The sequence below is a fragment of the Rousettus aegyptiacus genome, unplaced genomic scaffold (genome assembly GCF_014176215.1).
Source record: "Rousettus aegyptiacus isolate mRouAeg1 unplaced genomic scaffold, mRouAeg1.p scaffold_m13_p_4, whole genome shotgun sequence".
Classification (NCBI taxonomy): domain Eukaryota; kingdom Metazoa; phylum Chordata; class Mammalia; order Chiroptera; family Pteropodidae; genus Rousettus; species Rousettus aegyptiacus.
The window spans coordinates 7339013-7366199 of NW_023416307.1; the positions used below are offsets into that span (position 1 = coordinate 7339013).

At 41.2% G+C, this 27187-nt stretch overlaps 2 protein-coding genes across 4 annotated transcripts in view; one reads left to right on the forward strand and one right to left on the reverse strand.

Annotated features, from left to right (window-relative positions):
* SCAF4 (SR-related CTD associated factor 4) overlaps nucleotides 1–17854 on the forward strand; it is a 57186-nt gene extending 39332 nt beyond the window's left edge. For 2 of the 3 annotated variants that reach the window (XM_016162385.2, XM_016162386.2), the window contains exons 17-20: nucleotides 442–604; nucleotides 692–778; nucleotides 933–1124; nucleotides 16552–17854. In XM_016162385.2, coding sequence (XP_016017871.1) covers nucleotides 442–604; nucleotides 692–778; nucleotides 933–1124; nucleotides 16552–17489 — 1380 coding nt within the window. In that variant the 3' untranslated portion in view covers nucleotides 17490–17854. The remainder of the gene's footprint in view (nucleotides 1–441; nucleotides 605–691; nucleotides 779–932; nucleotides 1125–16551) is intronic. The other variant, XM_016162387.2, reaches the window with a different exon arrangement.
* A 2221-nt stretch (nucleotides 17855–20075) lies between these two features.
* Nucleotides 20076–27178, reverse strand: SOD1 (superoxide dismutase 1). The gene is made up of 5 exons (XM_016162388.2): nucleotides 27026–27178; nucleotides 23798–23891; nucleotides 22336–22405; nucleotides 21452–21569; nucleotides 20076–20398 (listed from the first exon to the last, which is right to left on the reverse strand). The coding sequence occupies exons 1-5, from the start codon at nucleotides 27095–27097 to the stop codon at nucleotides 20291–20293; spliced, it is 462 nt and encodes a 153-aa protein (XP_016017874.1). The 5' UTR covers nucleotides 27098–27178; the 3' UTR covers nucleotides 20076–20290.
* Nucleotides 27179–27187: the final 9 nt, after the last annotated feature.

Here is a 27187-nt window from a genome sequence, read left to right on the forward strand (position 1 = left end):
TCTTTATTTTACAGATGAATAAACCGAGGTCTAGATAGTGTAAGCTTGCTTAGTCAAAGTCACAAAGCTAGTTAAAAGGGTTTTCAGGCACTTCATACCTAGGACTTGTGATCTTAATCACTGTGAAAACTCTTGGGTAGATTTTCTTACAGTTTTACTTCTCAAACTTACGTGAACATGGAACATTTTTCAACGTATTGTATTCTATCAGAACACTAAAAGATGCCGGTGAAATACAATGTGAATTTGCTGTCATAAAGTAGAGAGCAAAACTTTGATTTCTATCATTTGGGGTAGATAGAAATTATTACCTATTTTCTAACTTATTCCCATAATCACAAATTTAGAAATACCTATTTTTTCAACAAGACATTTTCTTTGTCTCTTCTCACTATATGGGTAGCAGAGTAGCTAGATATGTGGCTTCATTTTCCTTTCTAGGTCCCACCACATCAGCCAGGTCCTCCAGTAGTCGGTGCTCTCCAGCCACCCGCTTTCACGCCGCCTCTAGGAATCCCCCCTCCCGGCTTCGGACCTGGTGTTCCTCCTCCTCCTCCTCCTCCATTTTTGCGTCCAGGATTCAACCCAATGCATTTACCACCAGGTACACTGAGTTGTTTGAGAAGACATTCTTTTTTTAGAGGCTGCAGTAGAATAACAACATAAGGTGACGTTATTTCTCTTACTTTAGGTTTTCTTCCTCCTGGACCCCCACCTCCTATAACTCCACCAGTATCCATTCCTCCTCCTCACACTCCACCAATAAGCATCCCAAACTGTAAGCATGTTTTTCCTTTGTGTTTAGTTGTCCTCTTGGAGTCGGGAGTAGGAGGGAGTCTGGACTAATAATAAGGTCTTTAGTATGGCAAAAGAATTGTTGACCGGGGAGATAATTATTCAGCTTCACATGTTGATGTAATTATATTCCTTAGCTACTATCGCTGGTATAAATGAAGACACTACAAAAGACTTATCTATTGGAAATCCCATTCCAACAGTGGTGTCTGGGGCTAGAGGAAACGCCGAGTCTGGTGACAGTGTGAAAATGTATGGCTCTGCCGTGCCACCTGCTGCACCCACGAACCTACCCACCCCTCCTGTAACTCAGCCTGTTTCACTTCTTGGTAAGTTAACTTTTTTTATCATTAGTGTTTTTCCCTCTGCCCAAGTTAGTTTTTAAAAAAAAAAAAAGAAAAAGAAAAAAAAATACAATGCTAATTTTGGTAAAAATGTTGTCTGGGGCTAATATTTTTCTTTGAGGAAGATCTTCCTCTTAAATATGTGCCTTTGGTTTTTTACCAAGAGTAGCCCCGGAGACAACCGTGATGATGAAATCATGTTTGTCTGTCTTGAACAAAAGTTTGGATTTGCACATCTTAATTTGTACAGAAAAGTGATTAAGCTCTGTGGAAAGAAATTAGTACAAAGCCCATAAATGACATAACCCCAGACATCCCAGCTTTATAAGATGTAACATTTCTTTGACAGCATAGTTTTTTTTTTCCTGTCTGGGTCAGTTTTTATTTATCGAAAACCCTTGGACTTTGGTAGCATTCTCTGTGGGCTAGCAAAGAAATTATCTTTGCTACATTGCAATAAAATGGCTTTGTTACCAGAGCGACAGGTGCACAGCCTGAGATAATGCTTTCCCAGTAACCCCTCAGTTTTCTCCTGCCATGGTTTATCTGTTATACTCTACCCATAACTTAATTACCGTGACTAAAGGAAGTGCGATTTAGATTGTTTACAACTTTAAGAGGCTTTACTCTTGCTTGCTTGAATTATAAATTAATATATCATATACTTGTACTGACCATCTTTCAAATAAATAAATTATTGTATTGGAAGTGGTATTACCAAGTATGATTAACATTCGATTCTCCTAATGGGTAGTTAATTCATCCTTAGTATCAATGGCGTCCTAGTCCTGTGAGCCCATTGTGTTTTATAGAGGTACATGTGTGTGCCATGTTTGCATTCATAATAAGATACTTTAGTGAAGAGCACATTGGTTACCTCTGAAATGTAGAACTGCGGGACTTTGGTTTGTGATGGAGGACTTTTACTTTTCACTTACACCTTTTAGTACTGTTGGAAATTTTTACTTTGTGCATGTACTACATTTATAATAATAAAAGTCAATTTATTTTTAAATGGCATGCTGTCTTCTGCCCTTTCCAAGACCGAGTTTAGGCTGATAATAAACTTGATTTTTATTTTCCTTATTACACAAACTGGGTAATGGTAACAGAGGATTTGGGGTTAAAATTTGTCACAAGTGAAGTAGCAGTCGTCATAATGGTGGGAAATGATTTGTTTAAAGAGGAGCTTTCTTATGAGGCCTGTGCCCTACTGGAGATAATATAGTAGAAGGAATGTTGGACTAGCAGCCAGGAAACTTTAACATCTTTGAATCTCAGTTTTGTTAATGTTTTGTTTTATTTTCATATTTGTGATAAGATATTGTGCAAGAACCTTAGATTCTGAGTTGAGTAGAATTTTCTGATCAACCCTTTTCCTTTTTCCCACATCCCTGATTATGAATTCTCTTTGAAGTACAGTTTTCTAGTCTAGCATCCATGAATAGTAGGCCACCTGAGACTATTTACAAAATTGTATACATTAATGCTTCTTTTCTGGGCTTAGTAAACTCATTGAAAAAGTGAAAAGGTATCATCTTCAAGAGTCTTATAACCACTACTTTCAAACAACCTTGAAGAATAAGTAGCCTGCCTCTGATTTAACATTTAGGTCTTGAAGACTCAGCCCTTTGTTTCTTATCGCTACTGAAATGTACAATTTAAACTGCATCTAACACATGAAACAAAACACATCGAAAGTTGGTGAGCTTTAAAATTCAACTTAGTAAGCTAAGCACTGCTAGAAAATAAATTTCTTAGCATTCGATGTTACCTGGCATACCTGTTTGGATGTCCGTCCCTCCTCCGCACCTTCACCTCCCCACTAGAACGGAAGCTTCATGAGAGGAGGGACATTTGTTACATGAGTTAAGTGGAAGGATGGCTGGTATTCAGCGCAGGGCTCTTTACAGTCACTTCTGATGATCTTTGTAACTTTTAAAACAAAATTTAGATATTGAAGGCTGTTTCAAATCTAGAAGGGTTAAAATTTGACATAACAAAAAAAAATGAAAACTTGTTAAAATAAACACTTTTAACCAAAATGCAGTTCTAAGCATGAGAAGGAAAGCCTTCTATGGTCCTTCAGTTAGAAATCTTGAAAAGACTATTCATGAATTTTGACTATTTGAAGAAATGAGACTTTTTAGTGTATATGCAAATAAGGGAAGATTTATCCAGAAGACTAATCAGAATTCTCTCCTTTTCATAAAGGAGATAGTAATCAACATGTGCTGAATAGGATTGGGAAACAGGTTGGGATACTGCTACTGTTCACTAAGCAATGGAATACTAGAATTAAGATGCTTTCAAGTTTCCTCTTGGTGCTCTAATGTTTTCTTTTATGACAATGATAATAAAAAGAAATGTGCTATACCAGAAAACTTTAAGCCTAGAAGTCAGCCAGATATGGTACTAAATTTCAGTTTCTTCCTCTGTAAAAAAAAAAAAAAAAAGGAATAAAAATTATGTGCCAGCATGCTGTGGTGATCCAGTGGGCTTCTGTATAAAACAGCCGACATGAGGCCTGTGCAGGGTAGGCCCTCAGTGAACAGTAACTGTCTATCAGGCCAGGAATGTCAGAGACAATATTTAGAATACCTAGAAAAGAATATTTATACTTAGCAGTTCTGAAACTATATTTCAACTATTTGCTTTAAATTATTATATTTTTTTTGGCAAAGGTAACACGTTTTAGGAATAAATCTTGTCTTGGCATAGTTGCTTTATAAATTTTCACGGTAAATTAGACTAGATTGTAAGTTCACACATTAAAGTTCCATCATTTGGCTTACTGAGAAAATGTGTGGGTCATAGTGGTATTTCACTTAAATAGCACAACATGATACCAGTATTCATCCCGTTAATGATACTCATATAGTTTTCTTACAATGGCAGCTGTATCATTGAGACTTAACTGACTCCTTGGGTCTTAATTTTTTAAATGTGGCAGTATTTTTTAAATAGCCAAAGCCAAACAAATGTTTTAACAGATCTCCCAAAAATCTACAGTAAGGCCTGATTATACTGGCCGGAGGCAGTGCGGTGCTTTAATAATGGTTTGGTTTAAAGAGTTTTCTGATGCTCAGACTTAAGTGTGGGCGTTAAGTTTGGGAATCGTGACTACCTGTTTCTGGGGCTGGGCCAAGGTAGCCCACACCACTAGATTTGTAGAGAACGAAACCTCCATCTTTTAAAGATTCTGATTATTTTAGTAACTGATAATCTGAAAATAGAAAATTATTTGATGTACAGTAATAATCATCACTTGATTTTAAAGAAATAAATTTTTAGTAGCTCACACTCCACGAAGCCTATAGAACAGTGGTGGTTTTATAAAAGCTAACGGTAATGGTCTGCAGTTGTTGATCCTTTAAGAGAGGAATATTAAAGATGATAGCAATTTAGTTCATTCTCTTTACTGTATACGTGTGTATGTTTACTTTTTTAAAACTTGTATAACATGTATCTGATATGATGTACAGCATATTTTTTATTAAAAAGTTTATTGTAAATGTGAAATATGGGTTACTTTGGTGTTCCAAACAATAAAAAAATAACAAAAAAAATGTTTGTTTGTGTTACATATCTCTACTGTGTTACCAGTATATGTTGCCAAAATATCTTCAAGGAAAAATTATTCTAAGTTGGACTCATTTCTTTGTGAAAAATTAAAGCCTCTTTCCTTGCCAGATACATTTAATTATTAATATACAAAGACTCTCCCTAATTTTGTCACACTGCTATAGATGATGGTGAAATTTATAAATAAGAATTGGGTATTTATAAGTTCGCTTCATACTTAATATTTTTGTTACCAAAGATTTAAAGCAAAAGTCACAGGTTGGTGGCCTGTAGCTTGAATTGCTAGATGTACTTTAGACTTGACTTTCATACTTTCCAGCATGGCCTCAGTAGGCATTTGAAAATGTTGATGTTCCTAAATGTGGACACTTTAAAAAATTACATGGACAGAATTGGTTTGTGAATTCTTATACTTAAACAGGTTTGTTTGCTTATATGCAATAGTTTAATGATCCTTCAAACTGCCTAGAAGATGAATGATTTTACCATCAGTTTCTGTAATTTAAAATTGATATTTGATTTGTGGTGATTTTACTTAGCTTTGGATTCTTCTGCCTAGAATTTTCAGTTTTTTGATAGTTGGTAATTTTTACTAAATTAGAACATTAGAGCACCAATCTACTAGCCTGAATAACATTCAAAGGAAACCTGAAGAAATTCTTGGACAGGAGTTTTTTTTAATGATAACATCTAATTTTTAATATCATTTTTATATTTTAATTTTTTTCTTATTTTGAACTTTGCTGTGTTTGGTTATAAGCTAGAGGGAACTGCCAGGTGTTCGAATTGGTACCAAAAAAATGCCTATTCACTTGTTTATCCTATAAAAGTGTTCTTCTTTTGAAAGCTTTAAAACATTTGAATTTGGTACTCTAAATATTGTATTATGTTATTCCAGTAGTGTTATATAGTAAAAATGGTTCCCAAATACTCATTACAGTGCCTTCAACTTAATATGTAATAATTGTGTAGTAGACAATAATCCACAACATATGTTTTTCTTGGGTCAAATTTATGCATAAATACACTATATTTTCTCTGAAGGTGAAGCACTTCAAATAAAACACGAGGAAGGTCTGTGCAGAAAGTTGAAAACTGCTTATCACATTGTCTCCTTCCTAGGCTGCAGAGCTCCAGCCTAGAGTGTCTTAAATGTAAATCTATGATAGACATCTTTTGGGCTTAAGGAAGGTGGGAGGGGCAGAAACTCGGCTCTAGCCTGGTTCTGGTAGACAGATACTGCTCTGAAGAATGTCAGGTAAGGTTTTTTTCAGCTAACAGTGAAAATAAAATTCCCTGAAGATAATCTCATCCAGCGATAGGTTAATCGTGTATTTCAAATTTCTCAATTCTAATAGTGCAACTTTTAAATCTAAGTCATAGCTATTATACGTTGCCAATGATAGAAAATAGCAATTAGAATACAAACTGGAATTCTAAAAACCAACTGCGAATGAACTGTAGTCTATGAATGACCAGACTAGAAATGACAAAGCCTATTATACATTATTTTGCAAAAAAAAAAAAACCAACAAAAGTCATTTTTAAAGTCTCTGGTTTCTCTTCATTTGAAATTCTGGTCCTCATGTATTAGATTTGATCAAAACAATGTACCCTATGCTGCAAGTACATACATATCTCAGTATACCTGGATTATATAATTGAAAACTCAAATTTCTTTTAAAAATCTCTCACATTCTAAGTACAATTTTTAAAGCAGTCTTAATATATTTAGAATGTAATCTAAAATGCGCTTTGTCTCATTCTTTGAAAACTAGCTCTTTCCGTTCCCTCCAGCTGCTAACACAGTGCCTACTATAAGAATTACCTTGGGCATCTTTGCAAAGTAATTATGCCTAAATGTTATTAATTGGTGAATCTAAGCAAAAGAAATACATGTATGGATTTTACTGTAATTTCAACTTTCTGAAAGGTCTGGAATTTAAAACCACTTTTGATGATCATTCATCGTTAAGAGATGAGTAGTTTCCTTGTACGGGAAGATTTTGTTTAAGATTCATGCAAAGTACCGCAGTGACATTCTATTGGGATCAAATCAAAAAGGTGAAACTGCAACAAGGAACAGAAAAGGAGCCTGTGAAAGAAAATTGCAACCTTTCTCAAAATAAATTTTAAGTCTTGTTAGGTTTACAGTGGAAAGAGACTCACCACCTTGGGGGAGAGGCTTGGATCTCATAGCCTCTGTCCTTGCCCTGCTGAGAGGCGTCTTTTCCTCAATGAGTGTGGTCATCACCTCTCCCACCACCATTCATTCATATGTTCAACATGTGTTTATTCACTACCTACTGTGTGCCAGGCATTCTGGCAACTAGAGATACCTGAATGAACAAGACCAGCCCTGTCTTCCTGGAATGTACTAGTAGGGACATAGATAAGTAAATTCATAGTTTCACATGGAGCTATTTTTATGAAGAGAGTAAAGCAGAGAACAGTTAAGGGATTGGGGGATTGTGACATGGGACGCGCTATTTTAAATAGGATATCCAGGGAGGGTAAGGAAGGTAATGCAAAGAGAAATAATCCATGTAAACAAAGGACAGACATTTGGGTCAAGAAATGAACAAAAGGGACGTGGATCGAGAATGAACTTGGCTTGCTTGAGGGACCACAGTGGGCTGGTGTGGCTAGAGCAGGGTGAGGAAGGGAAGAGAGAGGCGGGGCTTGCATTTAGAGAAGATGGTGAAGGGCCAGGTTGTGGGTGCAATGGGAGGTTGGTAGGGTTTTGAACAGTGTTAGAACTCGATTTACATTTTCTAAAGGATTACTAAGGCTGTTACATGGAGAACAGACCGTAAAAGCTGGTAGGAGTGGGAAAGAGTACTTTGGGTGCCCTTGTAGTAAAGGAGATGAAAGCTAACAGTTTGCATTGGGTGGTACAGCTCAAGTAATGAGTGTTGGATTCTGAATTTATTTTGAGGATAGAACCTTCACAATTGCCTTATAACAAATATGGGGTGCGAGGAGTTAAAAATAACTAAGTTTTTCACCTGCTCAGCTGGTAGAATGTAATTGCCATTCCTGAGATGGGTAAATATCAAGGAGCAGGTTTGCAGGGAGGATATCAAGTTAAAAAGTTGAATGTTTTTAACTTTAACATTCAGGTGTGCATGTTAGGTAAACAACTGCTAAAGTCTGGAGACAAAAGTTCTGATGTCATCAGCAAAGTTGCTGGAGCCTGCGAGATTACCTAAGAAGGAAATGTAAATATGGAAGTAGTGAGAGGAATGAGCCCAGGAATAGGTCACCATTCAGTGGTTGAAAATGTACTAGGAACTAAGGCATACATAGTTTCATATGTATAGAGTTTGTATAAATCAGTCATTTAAGCATTAAGTCCTATTGGGTAGGTACAGCTATCCCCATTTTGTAGATGGGGAAACCAAAGCATGAAAAGATGACATGACCTGCCCAAGGTCACAGCTACAAGTGGTAGAGCTGGATTTGAGGTATCCTTACTCCAGCACCTGTGCTTTTAAATCACTGTCCTATACTGTTCAAGCCAGCAAAGGATACTGAGAATCCACAGCCAGTAGGCCAGGAGACAGAAGTAGTGGGAAGTGTCTTGGAAGCCAAGTGGAGGGTTCCTAAGAGGGGGAAGATCAGCAATCGGATGCCATCAAAGGGCCAAGGAAGAGTGCTGAGACTTGCCAACGGGATTGAGTGAAATCAAGCCTTCTGGGTGGCCTTGACAAATGTGATTTTATTAGCCTGGTGGGTCCAAAAGCCCAATTACATAGCGTCAGGAGAGAATGAGAAGAGAAGAAATGGATGCAGTGATTTTGGACATCTCTTGAGATTTGTTAATAGGGGAACGGTAAAATGAGGTGATAGCTGAAAGACGCAGAGTGAGGACGGTGTTTTATTCCTAAAAGACGGATGAAACTACATCTTCATTAGAAAATCCAGCAGAGGGGAAATTTTTGGTGCAAGAAAGGAGATATTTGCTAGGTCGATAGCCTTAATGTAGGTAAGAGATTTGATGCAGGGTTTGAATAAAAGGCTTTTGGAACACATGTTTGCAAATGGAAGTAGTAATATGGATACAAGTAAATTGGTAGGCTTGATGATAGGTAAGTGGAAATTAGGTTTTTTTTTAACGATAACTAGGATAAATGAAGTATGGTATATCCATGTAATGTAATATACTACCTGATAATAAAAAGAAATGAAGTACAGGCATACCTCAGAGAGAGTGCAAGTTAGGTTCCAGACCATTGCAGTGAAGCAAATACCTCAACAAAGTGAGTCATGAATTTTTTGGTTTCCTAGTGCATGTGAAAGTTCTGTTTACACTATATTGTAGTCTATTAAGCACAACAGCATATGTCTTAACAAACAATGTATATACCTAAACTAAAAATCACTTTACTCCTAAGAAATGCTAACCCTCATCTGAGCCTTCAGCGAGTGGTAATCTTTTTGATGGTGGACGGGCTTGCCTCAGTGGTGAGAGCTGACCAGGGTTGTGGTTGCTGGAAGTTGGCTTGGCTGTGGCCATTTTCTTAAAATGTTAGTTAATTTTGCCATTTCAGTTGACTCTTCCTTTTATGAATGATTGCTCTGTAGCATGCGAAGCTGTTTGATAACGTATTACCTACAATAGAACGTCTTTCAAAATTGGACTCAGCCCTCTCAAACACTGCCTCTGCTTTGTCACCAGAATTTGTGATATTCCAGATTTTTGTTGTCATTTCAACAGTCTTCTCAGCCTCTTTATCCAGAGTAGATTTTATCTCAAGAAACCACTTTGCTCATCCATAAGGAGCAAGGCTCCACTTCTAGATCTCTTGCTGTTTCTACCACATTGACAGCTATTTCCTCTACTGGCATCTTGAACCCCACCCCCAAGCCATCCATAATGGTTGGCGGCAACTTCTTCCAAACTCCCATTAGTGTTGATATTTTGACTTCTTCCCATGATTTACGAATGTTCTTAGTGGCATTTAGAATGGTGAATGCGTTCTAAAGGGTTTTCAGTTTACTTTGCCCGGATTCATCAGAAGAATCACTATGGCAGCTGTAGCTTTACAAAATGTATTTCTTAAGTAAGACCTGAAAGTTAAAATTACTTCTTGACCCATGAGCTGCAGAATGGATGTTGTGTGAGCAGGCGCAAAAACAACGTGAATTTCATTGTCCACCTCCATCCGAGCTCTCGGGTGACTGACCCAGGTGCATTGTCAATGAGCAATGATATTTCGAATCTTTTTTTTCTGAGCAGTAGGTTTCAACAGTGGGCTTAAAATGTTCAGTACACCATTCTGTAAATGGATACGTTGTCATCCGGGCTTTGTTCTGTTTATGGAGCTCAGGCAAAGTGGAGTTAACATAATTCTTAAGGGCCTTAGGATTTTTGGAATGGTAAATAAACATCAGCTTCACCTTATACTCACCAGCTGTGTTAGCTGTTGAGAGAGTCATTATGTCTTTTAACGCTTTGAAGCCAGAGATTGACCTCTCTTACTATGAAAGTCCTAGATGACATCTTCCAATATAAGGGTGTTTTTGTCTACATTGAAAATCTATTGTTTAGCCACTTTTACCGATTTTCTTATCTAGATCCTCTGGATAACTTGCTGCTTCACCTTACATGCTTATCTAAGGAAGACGGCTGCTCAAACCTCCTGAACCAGAGTCTGCTAAGCAGTTTCACACTTTTCTTCTGCTGCTTCCTCTCCTCCCAGCCGTCATAGAATTGAAGGGAGTTGGGGCCTTGCTCCAGATTAAGCCTTAGCTCAAGGGAATGTCATGACTGGTCGATCTCTTTATCAGACCGGTAAACCTTTCTCCTTATCAACGATAAGGCTGTTTCACATTCTTATTTGTGTGTTCACAGGAGTAGATCTTTAATTGCCTTCAAGAACTTTTCTTTTGCATTCACAGCTTGGCTATTTGGTGCAAGAGGCCTAGCTTCTGGCCTGTTTCAGCTTTTGACATGCCTGCCTCACTAAGTTGAATCATTTCCAGCTTTTGATTTAAATTGAGAGATATGTAACTCACTTGAAGACTTAGAAGCCATTGTAGGGTTATTGGCTGAATTTCCGTGTTGTGTCGCAGTGAATAGGGAGGCCCAAGGAGGAGGGGGAGAGATGGGAACTGCAGGTGGGCGGAACAGTCAGAACAGCCTTTATGGGTTATGTTCACCATCTTACATGGGCGCAGTTCGCGGCACCCCAAAGCCAGCACAGCAGCAGCATCAGAGATCACAGATCACCATGACAGTAAGTTCGGAATACTCCAAGGATTGCCAAAATGTGACGCACAGACACACACGGAGCAAATGACACCGAGAGACGTGATCACAGGGTTGCCGCAAACCTTCCGTGTGGTGTATTTTTTAAAGCAGTATCTTCAAAACGCAGTAAAGGGAAGTTCAATAAAACAAGGTGCGCCTGTCCTGAGATGTGCTACAGCGTGGGTGAACCTTGAAAAGATACGCTGAGCAAAAGAAGCCAGTCACAGAGGAGCGCATGCTGACTCCGTTCATGTGAAATGTCCAGAAGAGGCAGGTTCAAGGAGACATAAATGGAAATTTGATTTCCGTTGGGGTAATGAAAACATTCTAAAGTTGATCGTGATGGTTGCCCAACTTTGAATAGACTAAAAACCATTGAAATGTACTCTCTCAATGGGTGAGTTGTAGGCTGTGTGAATTTTATCCCACTGAAATTTTCATAAAACAGCTAAGAGTAGACAGGATTAAGGAGAAATGCGAACATGTGAAATAGCTCTCTAAGAATATGAGAATGTGAATTTACTAGGAAAGTTAAGATTGCTGGCCACAGTTAAGGGAGCACCAGCGGTTGGAGACCAGGCCTCCCGTTGGGGGCGGGGCAGCCGTGTTCACGTGCAGATGAGGTAGAAACCAAGTGTTGATGTTTTCCCAGGAGCTATGATGAGGGAGAGCCATGGACTCGGAGGCAGGTAAGGAGCAAGGTAAACACATGGAGGGCACTGGGGGTAACCCTAGTGGGATTGAAGATTATTCCGGGCCGGGGGTCAGAGAGTAGCATATTTGGTAAAATCATTTGTGATGGAAGTCCCCTAGGATTTCCCAGCGGCAGCGGCCGCGGGGACATGGAAGAGCTGCCTCGCCTTTTCTCCTCATTTTGGATGTTTTCCCTGCCCCCCCCCCCTTCACATACCAAGTCTTCATTTTTCTTTAAAGATGCCATTTATATGTACCTTTTGTATCCTTATTTACATTCTTGGTGATTTTTCTCTAAAGATGCCGTTCGTACGTACATTTTGTATCCTTGTTTACATTCTTGGCAATTTCAAGGTCCCTTTTGGCCACCAACCACGGGTATCAGCCTTCCCCTCTCTCACGCCCTCTTTCCCCTTTAACATCTGTTTTTTTATTAAATGTAATTCTCGACATCTTTGCTCTGGATAGCAATGGCACCTCCCCTTAAATCTTGACTTTTATTTTTTAGTTGTGAAACACTTTTCACATCATAGGAAATACCCACAGTTAAGTCTTAGTCATTTTGAGTTCAACTTCAGTGTATTTTTCTACTTATTGAATTTGAATACAGATGTTTTGGGCTGTCACTTTTTTGGTCTGCCTTAAAATTTTGCTATTTTTGAAATAGAGTCTTCTGACGAACGTGGTATTTTCCCAGGTGTGAACTCTTCCACTTTCCATCTGGCCTGCATGCTGAGTAACACCGTGACTCCTCCCCTGAGCTCTAGGGAGACACACAGTGATCAGTGTCTGCACCACGTGTCCACCGGATTAACCCCGATCCCTCCGACTGGCAGTAGCGCCATGTGTAATTTGTCGTGTCTCAAAAAAAATGGCTTCTCCCTCAATTCTTGCATTGCTTCTCTGCCTCCATCCACTCAGTCATTCAAATCAGAGAGCTGATCCTCCATCTCTTAAACTCTGCCCGCTAAATGTCTTAAACCTCTCTGCCTCCTCTCTAGCACCTCTGTTTCTGTTCAGTGTCATCGCTATTCCCTTTATTGTTGGAATAAGAGCCTGCCAGCTCTCCATCGTCGCCCTCTCCTTGCTTTCCTGTGCACGGCTTTCCAGGAGGGTCTTTCAAAAATGAACATGGAATCATCCCTGCTAAAGATTCCTTGGTAGTTCCGCATTCCTTTTAGGTAAAACTCCGAGTCCCTTCGCATGGCTTTAAGACCTCTGAATTACCCTGGCCCACCTTCTCAGCCTCATAAACCTCATATTTTTTGACAGGCAGTCATTTGTATTGACACAGGTCCTTTCTTGGTGCTTCAGTAGTGAGTTTCATCTTCTGTAGTATCTGCTCTGTTTTCTTCAGAAGACATTCTGTCGCAGTTCCCAGACACACTTCGCTGCCTCGCCTTGCCGAGCCTTCTCCAGAGCTGCTGCTCTCTTGGCCAGTCATGCTTTTCCTTGCTCATTTTGGCCTTGTATATTGTTCCCTTCCTTTGACGCCCAGTTCAGACATCCCCTAGGGCACCCACTCAGATGTGGACACATCAGCTTTAGCAGTTCCACCTTCGTCACCATCCTGGCTTGCGCCTACTCCCACAGTAAGTGACATTTGTTCCTGCTAGGCTTTGTCCTGTTAGAAGGGGAAGTACGACCTTCTGCTTATCTTTATAGCCCCAGCACAGTAAATGAGTTCATAATGTAAAGCTCAGATGCTCACTATGTGTGTGAATGAATTTATTTTTAATTTGTAACTCTAGAAAACTTGTCAGTGGTGTTGCACATCATACTTCCAGATAAAATGAATAATTGCCTTGAATGCCCTTTAGACGTGGGTAACTCATTCCATATCCCATTGGTGTATGCATCATGTCAGTTTTCCTAATGAAAATAAAGTGAAATTCAGGTAGCATCCCTACCTGGGGCTTATGCCACCTGATATATTTTTAAGTGAAATATAACTTTTATTATAAAAGGAACACATTTTAACAACTATAGATAAGCACAAAACAAAAAATAAAAAACATCGGTCTCGCCATTTCTGTGGCTTGAAGACCAGTATTTGACAGTATGGGAATATTCTGTTGGGAATCTAAATTTTTTTTTGGTCTTCGAAGGGTAAAAGGAAATCTACTTATTTACAGTTGAGGGAAGGGATTTGAGCATATAACATGTAAAGCAAATCCAAACCACAAATGTGTAGAATAGATGAATTAGGCAATGGTTTTTTCTTTCTAGGAAACATGTTCTGTGGGGATGGTAAATGTCAACCGTGTCAAATCAGTTCATGTGCACCCCCAAACCATGTTGCCAAGGGCTTAAGAGATGTGTTCCTAGAGACAGGTGTATATTTTGAAAGAACCATTGCCCATTTTCTCTTCTCTACAAGGGCGAGGTGACTTTGCACCCTTTGGCCACTGTCAGGTTTGTGGTTGAGAAAGCCGACCATCTTGCAGAAGTCAGGAATAGGACTTTTCCCATTTCCCTGCAAGAGTCACTGTTTCCTCTTAAAGACTCATCTGAACTTAACTCTATTGTTATAAAGTGCTTCGAACTTCTTTCCTGTTTTTCTAGTGTTATTTAAATATTTGCCATTGTCCCTTCAATCCTATATAGATAGATGCCCAAATGTGCCACACTGACCTCTATAACAGGAAACATTGGTCTTTTTAGTCCTTGAATAAAAGCTGGTGGGAAGGTAAAGTTTGATTTGTGTAAATGCTTCTATGTACAATACCTCTTAAAAGAGGCTATACCTAGGTACATGAACCTTGGGTTTGTTCTGCGTTAAATCCTACAAATATTGGGACTGTGCAATTCCTTTAAAAAGTGAGAGCAAGTACTTACCTTAGATACTTTTGTTGTTCCACTGTGGTGTATACGTAGTAAATGTTCACTAGATGATGTGAAGAAAATTCTGCATTTTATTTCAATCCGCTACAGTGTAGGTGGTAGTTCTCTAAATTCATGGTCCGGGATTTTCCTAGGGTCTGTGGAGGGGCAGGGTCTTTGCCTCGGTCATCATTTTATGTTTTCTGCCTTCTCGTTGCGGCGACGAGCATTTCTCACCTTTAGACCTGACACGGAGGCTCAGCTTATTCACATTCTCCCAGCTACCAAAGTGCTTGACTTTAAACTACGGCGGATAGCGGGGGACCAGGAGGGACTCGGGTTGCGATTGGCATCTTAATGATTGGAAATGAAAAATGTCGTGTTTGTTTTTGCAAAGTCAGATATTTAGTGTTAGAACATTTATTATCTGTCAACCTATGGGGAATAATGATTTCAGCGCTTGAGTGTGTCCCAGGCTCTGAGCTCCTCTGTATTTTATGCCATTTAATCTCAGCAAGAGGTAGGTATTATCATCCCCATTTGAGGCACAAGTCCAAGGTCACTCCTATGTTAGACTGTATTTCACCAAACATACTTCTCTTTAAGCATTTAAAGACGGTATTTGGTTTCAGTAAATACCAGAGCTTGTAAGTGTTCATGTTGAAAGACTTAAAACCTGGGACGCATACATTTTTCGGTTCACTACCCAGTGCTAAAATCTGACAAAACAGGACCGGACCACGCGTTGTGAGGGGTAAAACCTGAAGCAGAAATTTTTATCATAGTTTTAAGTGTTTATATAGAAAATCTGGGAGTAAACAGGACTAGTTAAGTGTTTACTAAAGCAAGTGAGAGGGTGATTCAAGATGTAAATATGAAATAACACGGGGGGGAATATGAAGCTGCTTAAAGTATTGGGTGTGCTCTTGGGTCATTTTGTATCAGTGCCACACAAGCCTTTCTCTTACCGTTGGCAATCGATAGTCATAACCATGACTTGCTCAAAGACCATTCTGCAGTACACGGGCAAATGGCATAGTCCGACAATACTGGAACGTTTTCCATTGTCAGAGTAACTCCTATTGGTCGTATAGTATTTGTCTTGTGATGTTTATATTTGCAGAAAAATAAACAGAGAAAACGATGGCTTTCTGTTACTTCAGCGGTGAACCAAGTCAGAAATCCTTACCTCTTTCCTGTGTTATCACGAGTGACAGATTGTTGAGTTTGTGTAATTCTTACACTAAAACGTGAGCAGACCCTCATGTGAGTGAGAACTAAAGCCAGTAGGTCTCCGTCACTTTCAGCAGCACCAGCTTCCACCAGTCTTGCTGTCTTCAGAGAAGTGAATAGAAAGCGAGTGGCTGAACGCAGCCATTTCAGCCCAGCAGTCACACACGCTGTGCTTTGAAAAGGGACGTCTGCGTCTGGGTACCGATCTTTGGGAGCATTAGCGTTCAATGCGTTTACTGTGCAATAACTATATGAGGCATTTTAATGACATGGAATCTAAGAGATCTCCCTCTTGACTGGATTTTCTGGTCAGTGACCTCATTTTTTTCTAGTAATGAAGTCAGATTGGGACTTCGAGTGTAAAATTTTCTAAGAGTACCTCTAAGTCACCTTTGGTTGACTCGAATAGTTCAGTTCTCTCTCTCATTAGGACTTAGCACATTGTGTTTCTCCAGGGTTTTAAGTGTGTCGAGTGGTAAATAGCTACTAATAAAGCTCTAGGAGGTTGACATATTCTTTCCAAAAATTGGTATATTACAATTTCCTTTTCCAGCTTATTTTGACAGTTACCTACCTTAGCTTCTCAAGGATACAATATACTAATCATGTGTATCTTTACATAATCTATAGTCTCTCTTTAAGACTGCTTGCCATGGGTAGTTATGGGGTCCTCGTATCGAGTATTTGTATGATCGGGAGACACAAGCAATAGAAAATTTTGGTTCTGGATTGAATTTCATTTTGCTTCAGGCTCCACAGGAGACTGTTGAAAACGCAACGCCATCTTCTCTTTCACTTACATTTTTATTTGTATTGCTGTAGGTACTCAAGGAGTTGCACCTGGTCCTGTAATTGGGCTCCAGGCACCGTCTACTGGCCTCCTTGGAGCCCGACCTGGCCTGATCCCACTCCAGCGCCCACCAGGAATGCCTCCGCCTCATTTACAGCGATTTCCTTTGATGCCACCTCGACCCATGCCGCCGCACATGATGCACAGAGGTCCACCGCCAGGCCCCGGGGGCTTTGGGATGCCTCCGCCTCATGGAATGAAAGGTCCCTTTCCACCACACAGCCCCTTCGTTAGGCCTGGCGGAATGCCAGGGCTTGGGGGCCCGGGCCCGGGCCCGGGCGGTCCTGAGGACAGAGACGGAAGGCAGCAACAGCCACAGCAGCAGCAGCAGCAGCCACCGCCACAACCGCAACCGCAGCAGCCACCACCAGCTCAGCAGCCACCACCCACGCAGCAGCAAACGCAAGCGTTTAGAAATGATAACAGGCAGCAGCAGTTCAATTCAGGTAGAGACCAAGAAAGGTTTGGAAGAAGATCTTTCGGAAATAGGGTGGAAAATGACCGGGAACGGTATGGGAATCGTAATGACGATAGAGAGAGTAGTAATCGTGAAAGGAGAGAGTGGGGAAGAAGGAGCCCTGACCGGGACAGACACAGAGACTTGGAAGAGAGAAACAGACGTTCTAGTGGGCATCGGGACAGAGAGAGAGATTCTAGAGATAGAGAGTCTCGTAGAGAGAAGGAAGACAACCGAGGAAAGGAAAAGCCCGAGGTGACAGACAGGGCAGGTGGTAACAAAATTGTTGAACCTTCCCTTAGCCAAGTGGGAAATGTAGACACTGCTTCAGAACTTGATAAGGGGGAGCCGGAGTCTGCAGTCGTAAAACCTTCTGAAGAGTTACCTGCTGAGGCTACCTCAACCGTTGAACCCGAAAAGGATTCCGGCTCAGCAGCAGAGGCTCCTCGTTAGAGACTGGAATTTGCTAAAATGTGACAGTGACACTTCCTGGAGTGTAGAGCGTGAGGTGTACAGATGCTGTATTATATTTGCTCCCGCTATATCACAGCCCCACAGTAGTTGGTGGGGGATGGTAAGCAATTTGATTGCTTCCGTTCTATTTAAAAATAGCTACAAAATAACAAAAAATACTGAAAATATGAATAAATATTACCCTTTTTGCTGTAACTTTTTAAAAGTTTTGACTTTAAAAAGTTTACAAATCGTTAATTAGAAGTGCTCTCTATTTTTTTTTTTTTTTTAATTTAAGACGAGGTAACGGTGAAAGCTCCACAAACAATAGGGATGTTTTTAATAAACTCTATTTTCGTAACAAACTTTAATGTGTGCTATTCTTCATATACTGCATTAAGGTGGAAAAAGACTGTTCACCATCAGAGTCTGAGCTGTTGATACTGTGGGGATCTAAATTAGACTTATGTGATGGAAACAAACATGTAGTTTGCAAAACACTTTCATTTGTAGCAATTTTGATTTTTAAAAGTGTTTCGATCATAAGGTAGATGTTGGTTTTAATCTTAGTTTTCCAATTCAATTGATCAAGTTTTTTTAGCCATTGGCTTCTGGATAAACGTTGCCCTAATTTGTAAAGAAATTTTGCTGGGGGCAAAGTTGGATCCTAGCATTACCCGTTGTACTATACATTATCTGATTGCCTAGATGTTACTTATTTAGAAAGGTTGGTATTTTTCTTACCATCCTCTTAAATTTTTCCAAAGAATGTGAGAAATCAAGATACCATTTGTAATATAAAAGCTTGTCTTACAGCATTAAGGACTTAAATGCAACCTATAAGCCTTGCCTGTCGCCTTTCTTTACTGGTTTTTTAACCTCCCCTGCTGGGCAGAGGTAGACTGGACGTTTTGCCACCTGTACTTTCTCCACTTAAAATTGTTTTAAGTGAAAAACAGTTGTAGGTTATGAGAACAATTACGTGAAGGCATCCAAAGCCAAGTCAGACCTGTACCTTAGGTAGCACGGAAAAGCACTTACCTAATACTGCTGCCTGGTGCCAAGGGAAGCCCTGCTGTTAACAGTTGGAGGATTTGTGGCCTTGTCAAAGCTTTTTTCTAAGTTACATTTTTTAACTGCCCTAGTTTCATTGTGCTGAGCAGTTGTTAATCTTTTCCTTATCCTCATCCCTAGGAGAAGCTACTTTACTTGGTTTTTAATACTCAGCGGCAAGATCGTTTTGATGGGGAGAACATATCTAGGGCAATGTTTCTGTGCTCCTGCCTTTAGAAAATAAGAAAATCCCATTTCATATCTGCAGGCCTGAATGGTAACGCTTTGGAGTTTTATGTTGGCCCACTAAGAAGTTTAAAAGTCCTAACTGCTTCTGGGAAGAAAGACATCCTATTATTTTTTGTGTTCGGATTTCAAAGACTTGCAACCTGTACTTCCAATTGAAAGTACTGAGATCACCCTATTTGCACATGAAAAAACCCTAGAAGTACTAGAAGTGGTAGCACTTACACCTGAGGCCTTAAAGGTCACAAGGGAGTCCCTGTCTTATCCCACATAATGTAAGGTTATACACTAGTGAAATCTGTTTTTAAATTCTTTGACAGCAGTTTTAACCTCTTATCATGAGCATATTGTTCTTTATCACCTACTTTAACTTTGGAAACACTATATAAATTATCTTGAAATTAACTTTTCTCCTGTGATCACATTTGATAAGAGTACATCACATATTTATGATCAGAATTTTAACTTTTCCAGTTTCGCTACCAGAAATACTTTACAATTTTCAATTAATAGACAACTGTAATCCACACACTTGAATTAGATTACCATTTCATTTAAAAGCATTCTCTTACAGGTACGTGAGTACTCACTCACATTGAGAAACTGACTCAAATTCACTCACCAGGTGTGTAAATTAACAGCCAGAAGCCATAAACATTCCCTTGGTGTATTCCTTATAGTGTATTTCTCTAGAGGGCTAATCTGAAAGCAGATTGTGCCAACTTCTACTTTTGTTATAAATTAAATATTTTAACAGGTCTTCAAAAGTGGAATGTGTGTCATTCTGGCAGGTAGGTAAATTAATCATTCTTAACTGAGATTCTACTGTGCCGTTCACAATTTCACTAAGATATTAAAGGGCTCTCTCAAATAATAACATCTACATTTTAAAATATAAACAAGTACTTTTTGAATCAAATGGTAAGTGGCTAAGTAGGAAAAGCTCCTTAATTTCCCTAAAGCTGACAAATATCCTATGTGTCCAATATTAAAGTTCAAGTTAGTCTTAGTTAAAAGACCAGCTGTTAAAAATTTAAACATCTGATTATTTCATTTAAAACTTTCAAGAGAGCTCTTAAATACCTGTCAGTATATTCCTAAACCTGTTCCATTCGAGCTTTATGTACGAGTATCGGAGCTCATTTAGAATTTCAATTTGGATACTTTAATAGGCTAAAACACAGTGCCCTATGGGATATTGTTATCGCAGGACTGAATGAGAACTGAAGAAACGTAGACAATTTAGTGTAATACCCATATGTGATTAAGTCTGGCAAAATACAAGTATCACTGGAACAGACATTTTAATTGAGCTTTATAAAATTATACAAATCTTTCAAGTGATCATAAATCAGTTATTACAGGTACTTAAAGCAATTAAAAAAAGACACAAATTATACTTTTAAGGGTACAGTGTTTAATGTTTATCAAGTTAAATTTCTACAACTAGCAAGGGAACAACAGATGAGTTCCTAGGACTCAGACCTTGGCCCTGGGAATGTTTACTGGGCGATCCCAATGACGCCACAAGCCAAACGACTGCCAGCATTTCCCGTCTTTTTACTTTCATCATTTCCACCTTTGCCCAAGTCATCTGGTTTTTCATGGACCTTGAAAAAATTTTAAGAACACATAACTTAGGACTATTGAGTAATTACCATCTATTCCCAACAATACCCAAAGACCTCTAAGAACCACTTAATAATAGCGAAGAGCGTGTTAAAATGACCCTAGGGAAATATTTATTCTCGTATAAAGGTGGTACTAAAAGCTTGATCATGCATAGATATAAATTACCTTTGAACGCGAGGTAAGAGTTGCTATCTCTATATGAAACACTAAAACCCAAACACTTCTGTTACAGGATACCACATGCTGGTCTTAATCCTCCATAAGAACTTTTAGTAACTGTAGTTACAGTAGTCATTCTTTTATACTATAAATTATTTTGGGGAAAAAAAAGGAAAGTGACCCCCCCACCAAAAAAAAAAAGAAAAATCAAAATCGTGCTTAATTGACCATAAGAGGTAACTGTAAAAATATCTTGGACTATTTAAAAGTAGTACTGTAGATTTTGCTCATCATTTATAAAGGACTTTTCTGCTTCTCAACTGTGGCTGAAGAAAATTCAGGATAAAGGATCAACTGAAAGGAAGTGACTGCTGGATGCTAACTGCCCTCTGCACCAGGCACCGGAGACGACTTGGCGTTTTGCAGGAACCAGATGCAGCTCCCAAGGGTAATGGGGCACCCACTTCCCAAACGTTAAACAAGGGATGAGAACCTGCAGGCACGGATATTAATACTGAGGTCTGTCCAAGATTTTAGACCCCACAAAATGTTCTGTTTAACTACAAGGGGGGAACCCAACACTGGGAAGAAAATCTGGTTGTTTTAATACTAAAGACTACTGTTTATGCAAGACAGATCTAGTATGATCAAATGTAATCTGCTTTATTACTGCATCTTAGCAGAATAGTGTTAACTGACCTAGATAATTTACCTTCACTGTAATCATCCAATAAAATAATGGCTTTTTCTAATCTGAACTAATGGTACAATTTATGTGGACCCTTAGAAACCAGGATTAATCATCATGAAATCACAAAGATACATGACTGTGTTAGAAGTCTTACGCATATCCTTATCACACGAAAACTCACCACCATTGTGCGGCCAATGATGGAATGTTCTCCCGAGAGGGCAATCAGAGAGTCTTCGATATACACGTGAGCCTTCCCGTCTTTGCCGGCAGTCACGTTGCCCAGGTCTCCAACGTGCCTAACGTTGCAAAGCATCGGAGAGACTAGGAATGATTTCCATTTAACTTAACATCGGAAGAGTTCATGAACAAAATTAAAAACTCAAAACTTTTAATAAAAACCCACTTTGTTCCAGATTGACAATTTTGGGACACATACAAATTTTAAAACAAGTAAGTAGGCAGTCTAGACACATGGCTCTTTAAACGAGGTCTCGAATCTACACATGATGCCCTGGGAGGAGTCGCGGGTTGGGGGACACCTCTAATTTCAGAGGCAGGGCACTGAAGGATGTGCTCTGTCACTGAGTTCTGCCTGTGAACTATTGGCATGCCCCCAGGCCTCTGTCACACACAAATTAATCCTTGTCCTTAAGCTTAATATTCTCCTGAAAGGCTCTCAAAAACCAAACACACACGAATGGACTCATCAAATTTTCCAGATTGAATTTTTACCTACCAAGCTTCCTAAGTTTCACAATGACGGTTATTTTGCGAGTGGCTGACAGCACTGTTTGTTACTCATGACGTTTCCTGTATGAGTTCCCTTTGGCACTTTATTAGTTCTATATTCGATAAATGCTACAAAACCAAATCGTGTTAAGTGTCCCCGTTTGTCAATTCCTCAGCCCAGGCAGTCACGTTAGCACAGCAGCATTCGGAGGCAGGAGTCACATGGGGGAGAGCGATTATTTCGGCATGCGATCTGCAGGCGGGAGAGCCACACTGTGCGACTCCAAAAGGCGAGGTCCGTTACTGAGAGCTAAGCGAGCGTTTGTCACTCACCTCTCTTCATCCTTTGGCCCACCATGTGTTTTGCCAAGTGGATTGAAGTGAGGACCTGCACTGGTACAGCCTATTTACCAAAAGGAAAAAGAAAAGAAAAGAAAAAAGTAGCTAAATTCCAAAGTTAATTCTAAAAAACTGTTAATGGCTAAAACCTTAGATAAAGTACTGACATATCTCATGACTTCTAGGCTGTACAAACAGGAAGCAACACCTTAGTATAAGCGAAGTGCGCAGGGTGTAGCGACAAGTTCTAATTACTCTGACACTGGTAAAGTTAATGCCATTCTCTCAGCTTTACTTTCTTCACTGCCCTGTACAAGTAAGAGGGCCAACATCTGATCTTTAACAGCTCGTCTGTTAAAACCCCACGCTTATGATCCTGGTCTGTACGAAGGCAGAATACTTATCTCCCCAGCAGCTACCACCAGGCAGCTCTCCTGTCTGTGGCCTCCACCTGGTGCATGCAGAGTACGAAAGGGCGCCTCATGTCCAAGGGCCAAGGCTGTGGCCTCACACGACCCCGGGGGGGGGGGGGGGCGCGTTCAGGCTGTATTTTGTAACAAGGGCGCTCCCATGGCCATGCGCACAAGACCACCACGCGGCAGGGCTTCTTTTGTGACATGGCTTCCTTCATCCAGCTGCTGATGGAAAGTTTCCACTGCTCGCGGCTTCTACCCAGCAACCCACCCCCCCAACCCCTGGCCCTCCCCCCTCCAGGGAAGAAGAGAGCGGGTTACAGGAAGCACCATAGTTAAGTCAAAGCCACAGAGCAGTGGGCCTCCCAAGGCAGAGGCAGCAAAACCAAGAAGTAACTTGAGACATCTTATAATTGTTGAAATAGATCAAATCTGACCATTCAATCGCTATTTATAGGAACCAAATTATGGAATATTAAAAACAAGGTCCAGTAAAATGAATCAAGTGTTCTTTGTAAAGTCTAAACACTGTCATATTATTCAAATATGGCAAAAGATCACTAAAAGCATTAACCCATAAATTGTTAACTTGCTTCTAATCTCAAAGTGAGAAAATGAAATTCAATCCAAAGCACCGGTAATTTACATTCTATCTTAAGTCTGTATCTTCCATCTAAGGACCTTACATTGGAGGTGTGGCGCTACCAGGCAACACATATAAATGCAGACCCTGCGCTTAGAACACTTGCTCTCAACCTCATGAACACCTGGGATCATGCAGAAGGTAAGAAAGTAACTAAATTTGTTTTTCTTAAAAAACACCTAAGACCCTTGTATAATCAAGCCATAATCGCAACCCATCAACTCCTTCCTTTCCACACTTAAGAGTCAATTAGTTTTGTGGCGCCTCTCCCTGAGGTTGACCTCCGTAGTCATAGAAACTTTTTTTAAAATGTTGAGCGTTTTCATGTTTGGACACAGCGCTGCTCAGTTCTTTCTATGTCACCAGGTTAAACAGTATGGGCAACTAGGCCAGCACCCACCTTGTGTATTATCCCCGAACTGATGGACGTGGAACCCATGGTTGCCTTCAGTCAGTCCTGAGATGGTTCCCGAGACCACGACCAGCCCATTTCCCTGTATTCGGAGAAAAGTGTGAGACGTTTGAGAGAGCAAGTGCCCCGAGCAACAAGTTGAATTTTACCTTTACCACTCACAGCAGTGTGGAAAGAACGTGGAATTGGGAGTCCACACACCTGTGTCCAAATCGCAGGCCCACCACTGCCTAGCAGGGAACTTCCGGCAAGCGGCTTACCTGCTCTCGGCCTCCGTCCCGAACCCAGGGAGATGGTGACCGTACCCTGTTCTAACACTCCCTACCAGCAGCCCCGTGGCCAGGCATCAGGACTGGCCACAGGAAAGGCACCTAGCAGAGTGGCAAGCAGTGAGCACATCAATGGTGGATCTGCAGGCTTTATAGTTCTGTCTCCCTTACAATGAATAGTAATAGGTTCTTGTTTATTTTATAAATACTTCTGAATGGGTTATATGTGCACATATCAAACTTTTTAACCCAGATGTTAGCACATACTTTTTGGAACCTTGTTTTTTTTCATAGACACTTTTCCACATAGCAAATATACAGATTTGCCTTAAAAAAAGAAAAAGAAAGGAAAACAGGCACCTTGGAAATATCCAACTGGTTACACCCTAGGATCCCTGTTCTCCACTCTCCACTAGGGGGTGTTTATCAGATTCCAGCTTAGATTTTGTGTGTGGTAATACTGGTAAACAAGATTATATATATTTCAGCTGTATATTATAATTCCAGCATAGATGTTTTCACTACATAGCCAGAAAACAACCTATCCAGTCCCGGGAGAACAAATTCTAGTCTAACCGGAGGTACTGTTTCCTGAAGTCTTTTTAGGCACTGAAACCTCAGTAACCTTTCTGCTCTAACTACTGAGACCAGAAAGACCATAAAAACACAAAAGCAGGTGAAAATAATGCAGAAGTATCGCCATTCGGGCCATGGTGATGGGAATGGTATTGCTGACATACAGAAATCAAGGAAGTTACTATTACAAGTACAGAGAAACTCAAACACGAATGTCATCTCCCAAAATACACTGTGTTATCAAAAGCACAAACAGGGCAGGTTCTTCAAGCCTCCATTTCATGGATATTGCACAGAGTACAAGAGTAGCTCACAGTATGCTTCCTGGGCACAACCCTGGAGGGCCAGCACAGTGCTCCCCTGGGATACTGCAGGCTCAGTATGGGCAGATCTCCAAATTCTTCAAGAGAAGCTAGAAATATGGACTGACAGGTGAAAGTTTCTAATTCTGAAATATTGGAAAATAATCCAAAAATGTAAACCCTCAATAGGCCAAATACAGTTTATTCCCAATTAAATGCGTCTGCAGGTCTGTAGAGCTGTAATGCTTAACTATGCAAGTGTCTTTATCAGGTACAAACGCCACCACTAAAATGAAGTCTGGAACATAAAGGAGGAGGGTGGTCAAGCTGCCCAGGGAAGGTGGAAAACTCCAGGAGCTCGGTTCCGTATGGATTCACAGCTTGGCTTCTGAACGTAACGCCAGGAGCCATTTTTCAGTGGCCTGAGAGACTTCTCAGATTCTCTAGTATCGGTGAATTATGTGGGAGGAGAGAGAAAGACAAACGAAGCCTGGCAAATGAAAACGGCAAAACTTAGTCAAATGCCAAGGGCCTTTTGCAGAAAATCTGGAAACCACTTAAAGAGAAAAATCACGCTGAAATATAGGTGTGCTCCCCTGTGTAAATTTCACAGATGGGCCACTCACATTTCTGTAAACCATTTTAAAAGACTATATATGTATGTATGTACACACATACACACACACACACACACGCACACAAAATCACTCATAATAATCTCAACAAGCCAAGTACCAACAACTACCACCAGCTGCTAACCTCACATCTGGGGGAAAGTCTTACCACAAGCACCTCTCTTAAATCGTGTTTTACATCATCAACAACGAGTATTTCTGCGTCCTTTATGTTACAGAATCTGTTCAAAAGTTTGTTTTCTACCATCTCAGTAACAGACCTATTGGTAGAGCGATTTCAAAGCCACTTTCCAGAGAATTTGGTTAAACAAATGATCTAACACCAGCGTTAAGTGACAATTCCACGCAAGGTAAACACTCCACGCTGCCAAGAGAAACATGCCAAACCCCATCCACTACCTTCCACCAATGGTAATTCTCCACCCTTGGTACACATCAGAACCGCTTTGCAAACTAAAAACAGCAACGGTCGGACTGCACCCCGATGAACTCTAATGCAATTGGTCTGGACTTGGACCCTGTTATCTGTTTTTTGAAAACTCTCCAGATCTACGCACCCACAGTTAAAATCCGCTGCTCTGGTAAACCCCCAACAAGGGAGTCGGTTAGATCTCTGGTTTTTCGGAGCTTTGGAGCTTTGTCCAGGGCCATCTTCTTGGGCTCTACAGCCTGATCGTGAACCAGAGTAGAAGGGTCAGCAAACTTTTCTGTAAAGGGGCGCATACGGACTGTCGCCCAATCTTGTTTTTCACGACCCATTAAACACAAACGCATCAAAACCGCCCTTGGCTGTACAAACACCAGTCCCGGATGGATGAGGCCCGCGGGCCAGGGTCTGCAGGACCCAGAACTAGAGAGCTCCAGTCGGACAGGAAGCCCCAAAGCTATAAGGACTGCGACAACACCCTGCGGCCCGGCGCACTCGCTGCTCTCGGAGCTCCAGGGTGGGCCGGGCCTTGGACTGCGCCACTGAGAGTCGCAGGATCCTCAGGAACCAGAAAACGACCCCGCAAGGAATGGCCGGGCCTTTCCAAAAGCATCAGGTCGCCGCCCTGGTCTACAGAAACCGAGGCCCTGCAGGCGGCAGGCCTTCCTCCCTCGCGCTCTCTCCTGCCCCCCGGGCTCTGTGGTTGGCACCCAGCGGGCGGCCCGCCCTGCACCCCGCCCAGGCCCAGGCCCAGGCCCAGCCCCAGCCCCGGGGCAGCCTCGCCACGCACCGCCGCCGCCGCCGCCGGACCTGCCCGGTGACTCAGCATTCCGCGGCCGCGCGCGAGCGCCAACGCGGGGGCAGCGCCGGGCAATCGCCGCGCGGACCCTGCGGGCGGGCGCGAGGCGGGGGCGTGGCGAGGGCCGCCCGAGGCCCGGCCGGCCGCCTGCTCCGGGTCACAGGTGCGCGGGCACCACCTCGCCGCCGGCCTGATCCCCAGCCCTTGCCTTCTGCTCGAAGTGGATGTCGCCGTGCACCGGCCCCTCGCCCTTCAGCACACACACGGCCTTGGTCGTCATGACTCGGCGGCGCGCGCTGCGGTCCGGGACCCGTGGCCTAGCGCAGCGAGAGTCTCCGCAGGAGATGCCGACGCAAAGACGGCGGCCCCG

Coding starts and splice junctions, on each gene's coding strand:
- SOD1 (XM_016162388.2), bottom strand. CDS start 27,097: ATGACGACCAAGGCCGTGTGTGTGCTGAAGGGCGAGGGGCCGGTGCAC. Junction 22,406..23,797: donor GTTCGGGGATAATACACAAG/GTGGGTGCTGGC, acceptor TTTGGTAAATAG/GCTGTACCAGTGCAGGTCCT. Junction 20,399..21,451: donor TCATTGGCCGCACAATGGTG/GTGAGTTTTCGT, acceptor AATTTTTTCAAG/GTCCATGAAAAACCAGATGA.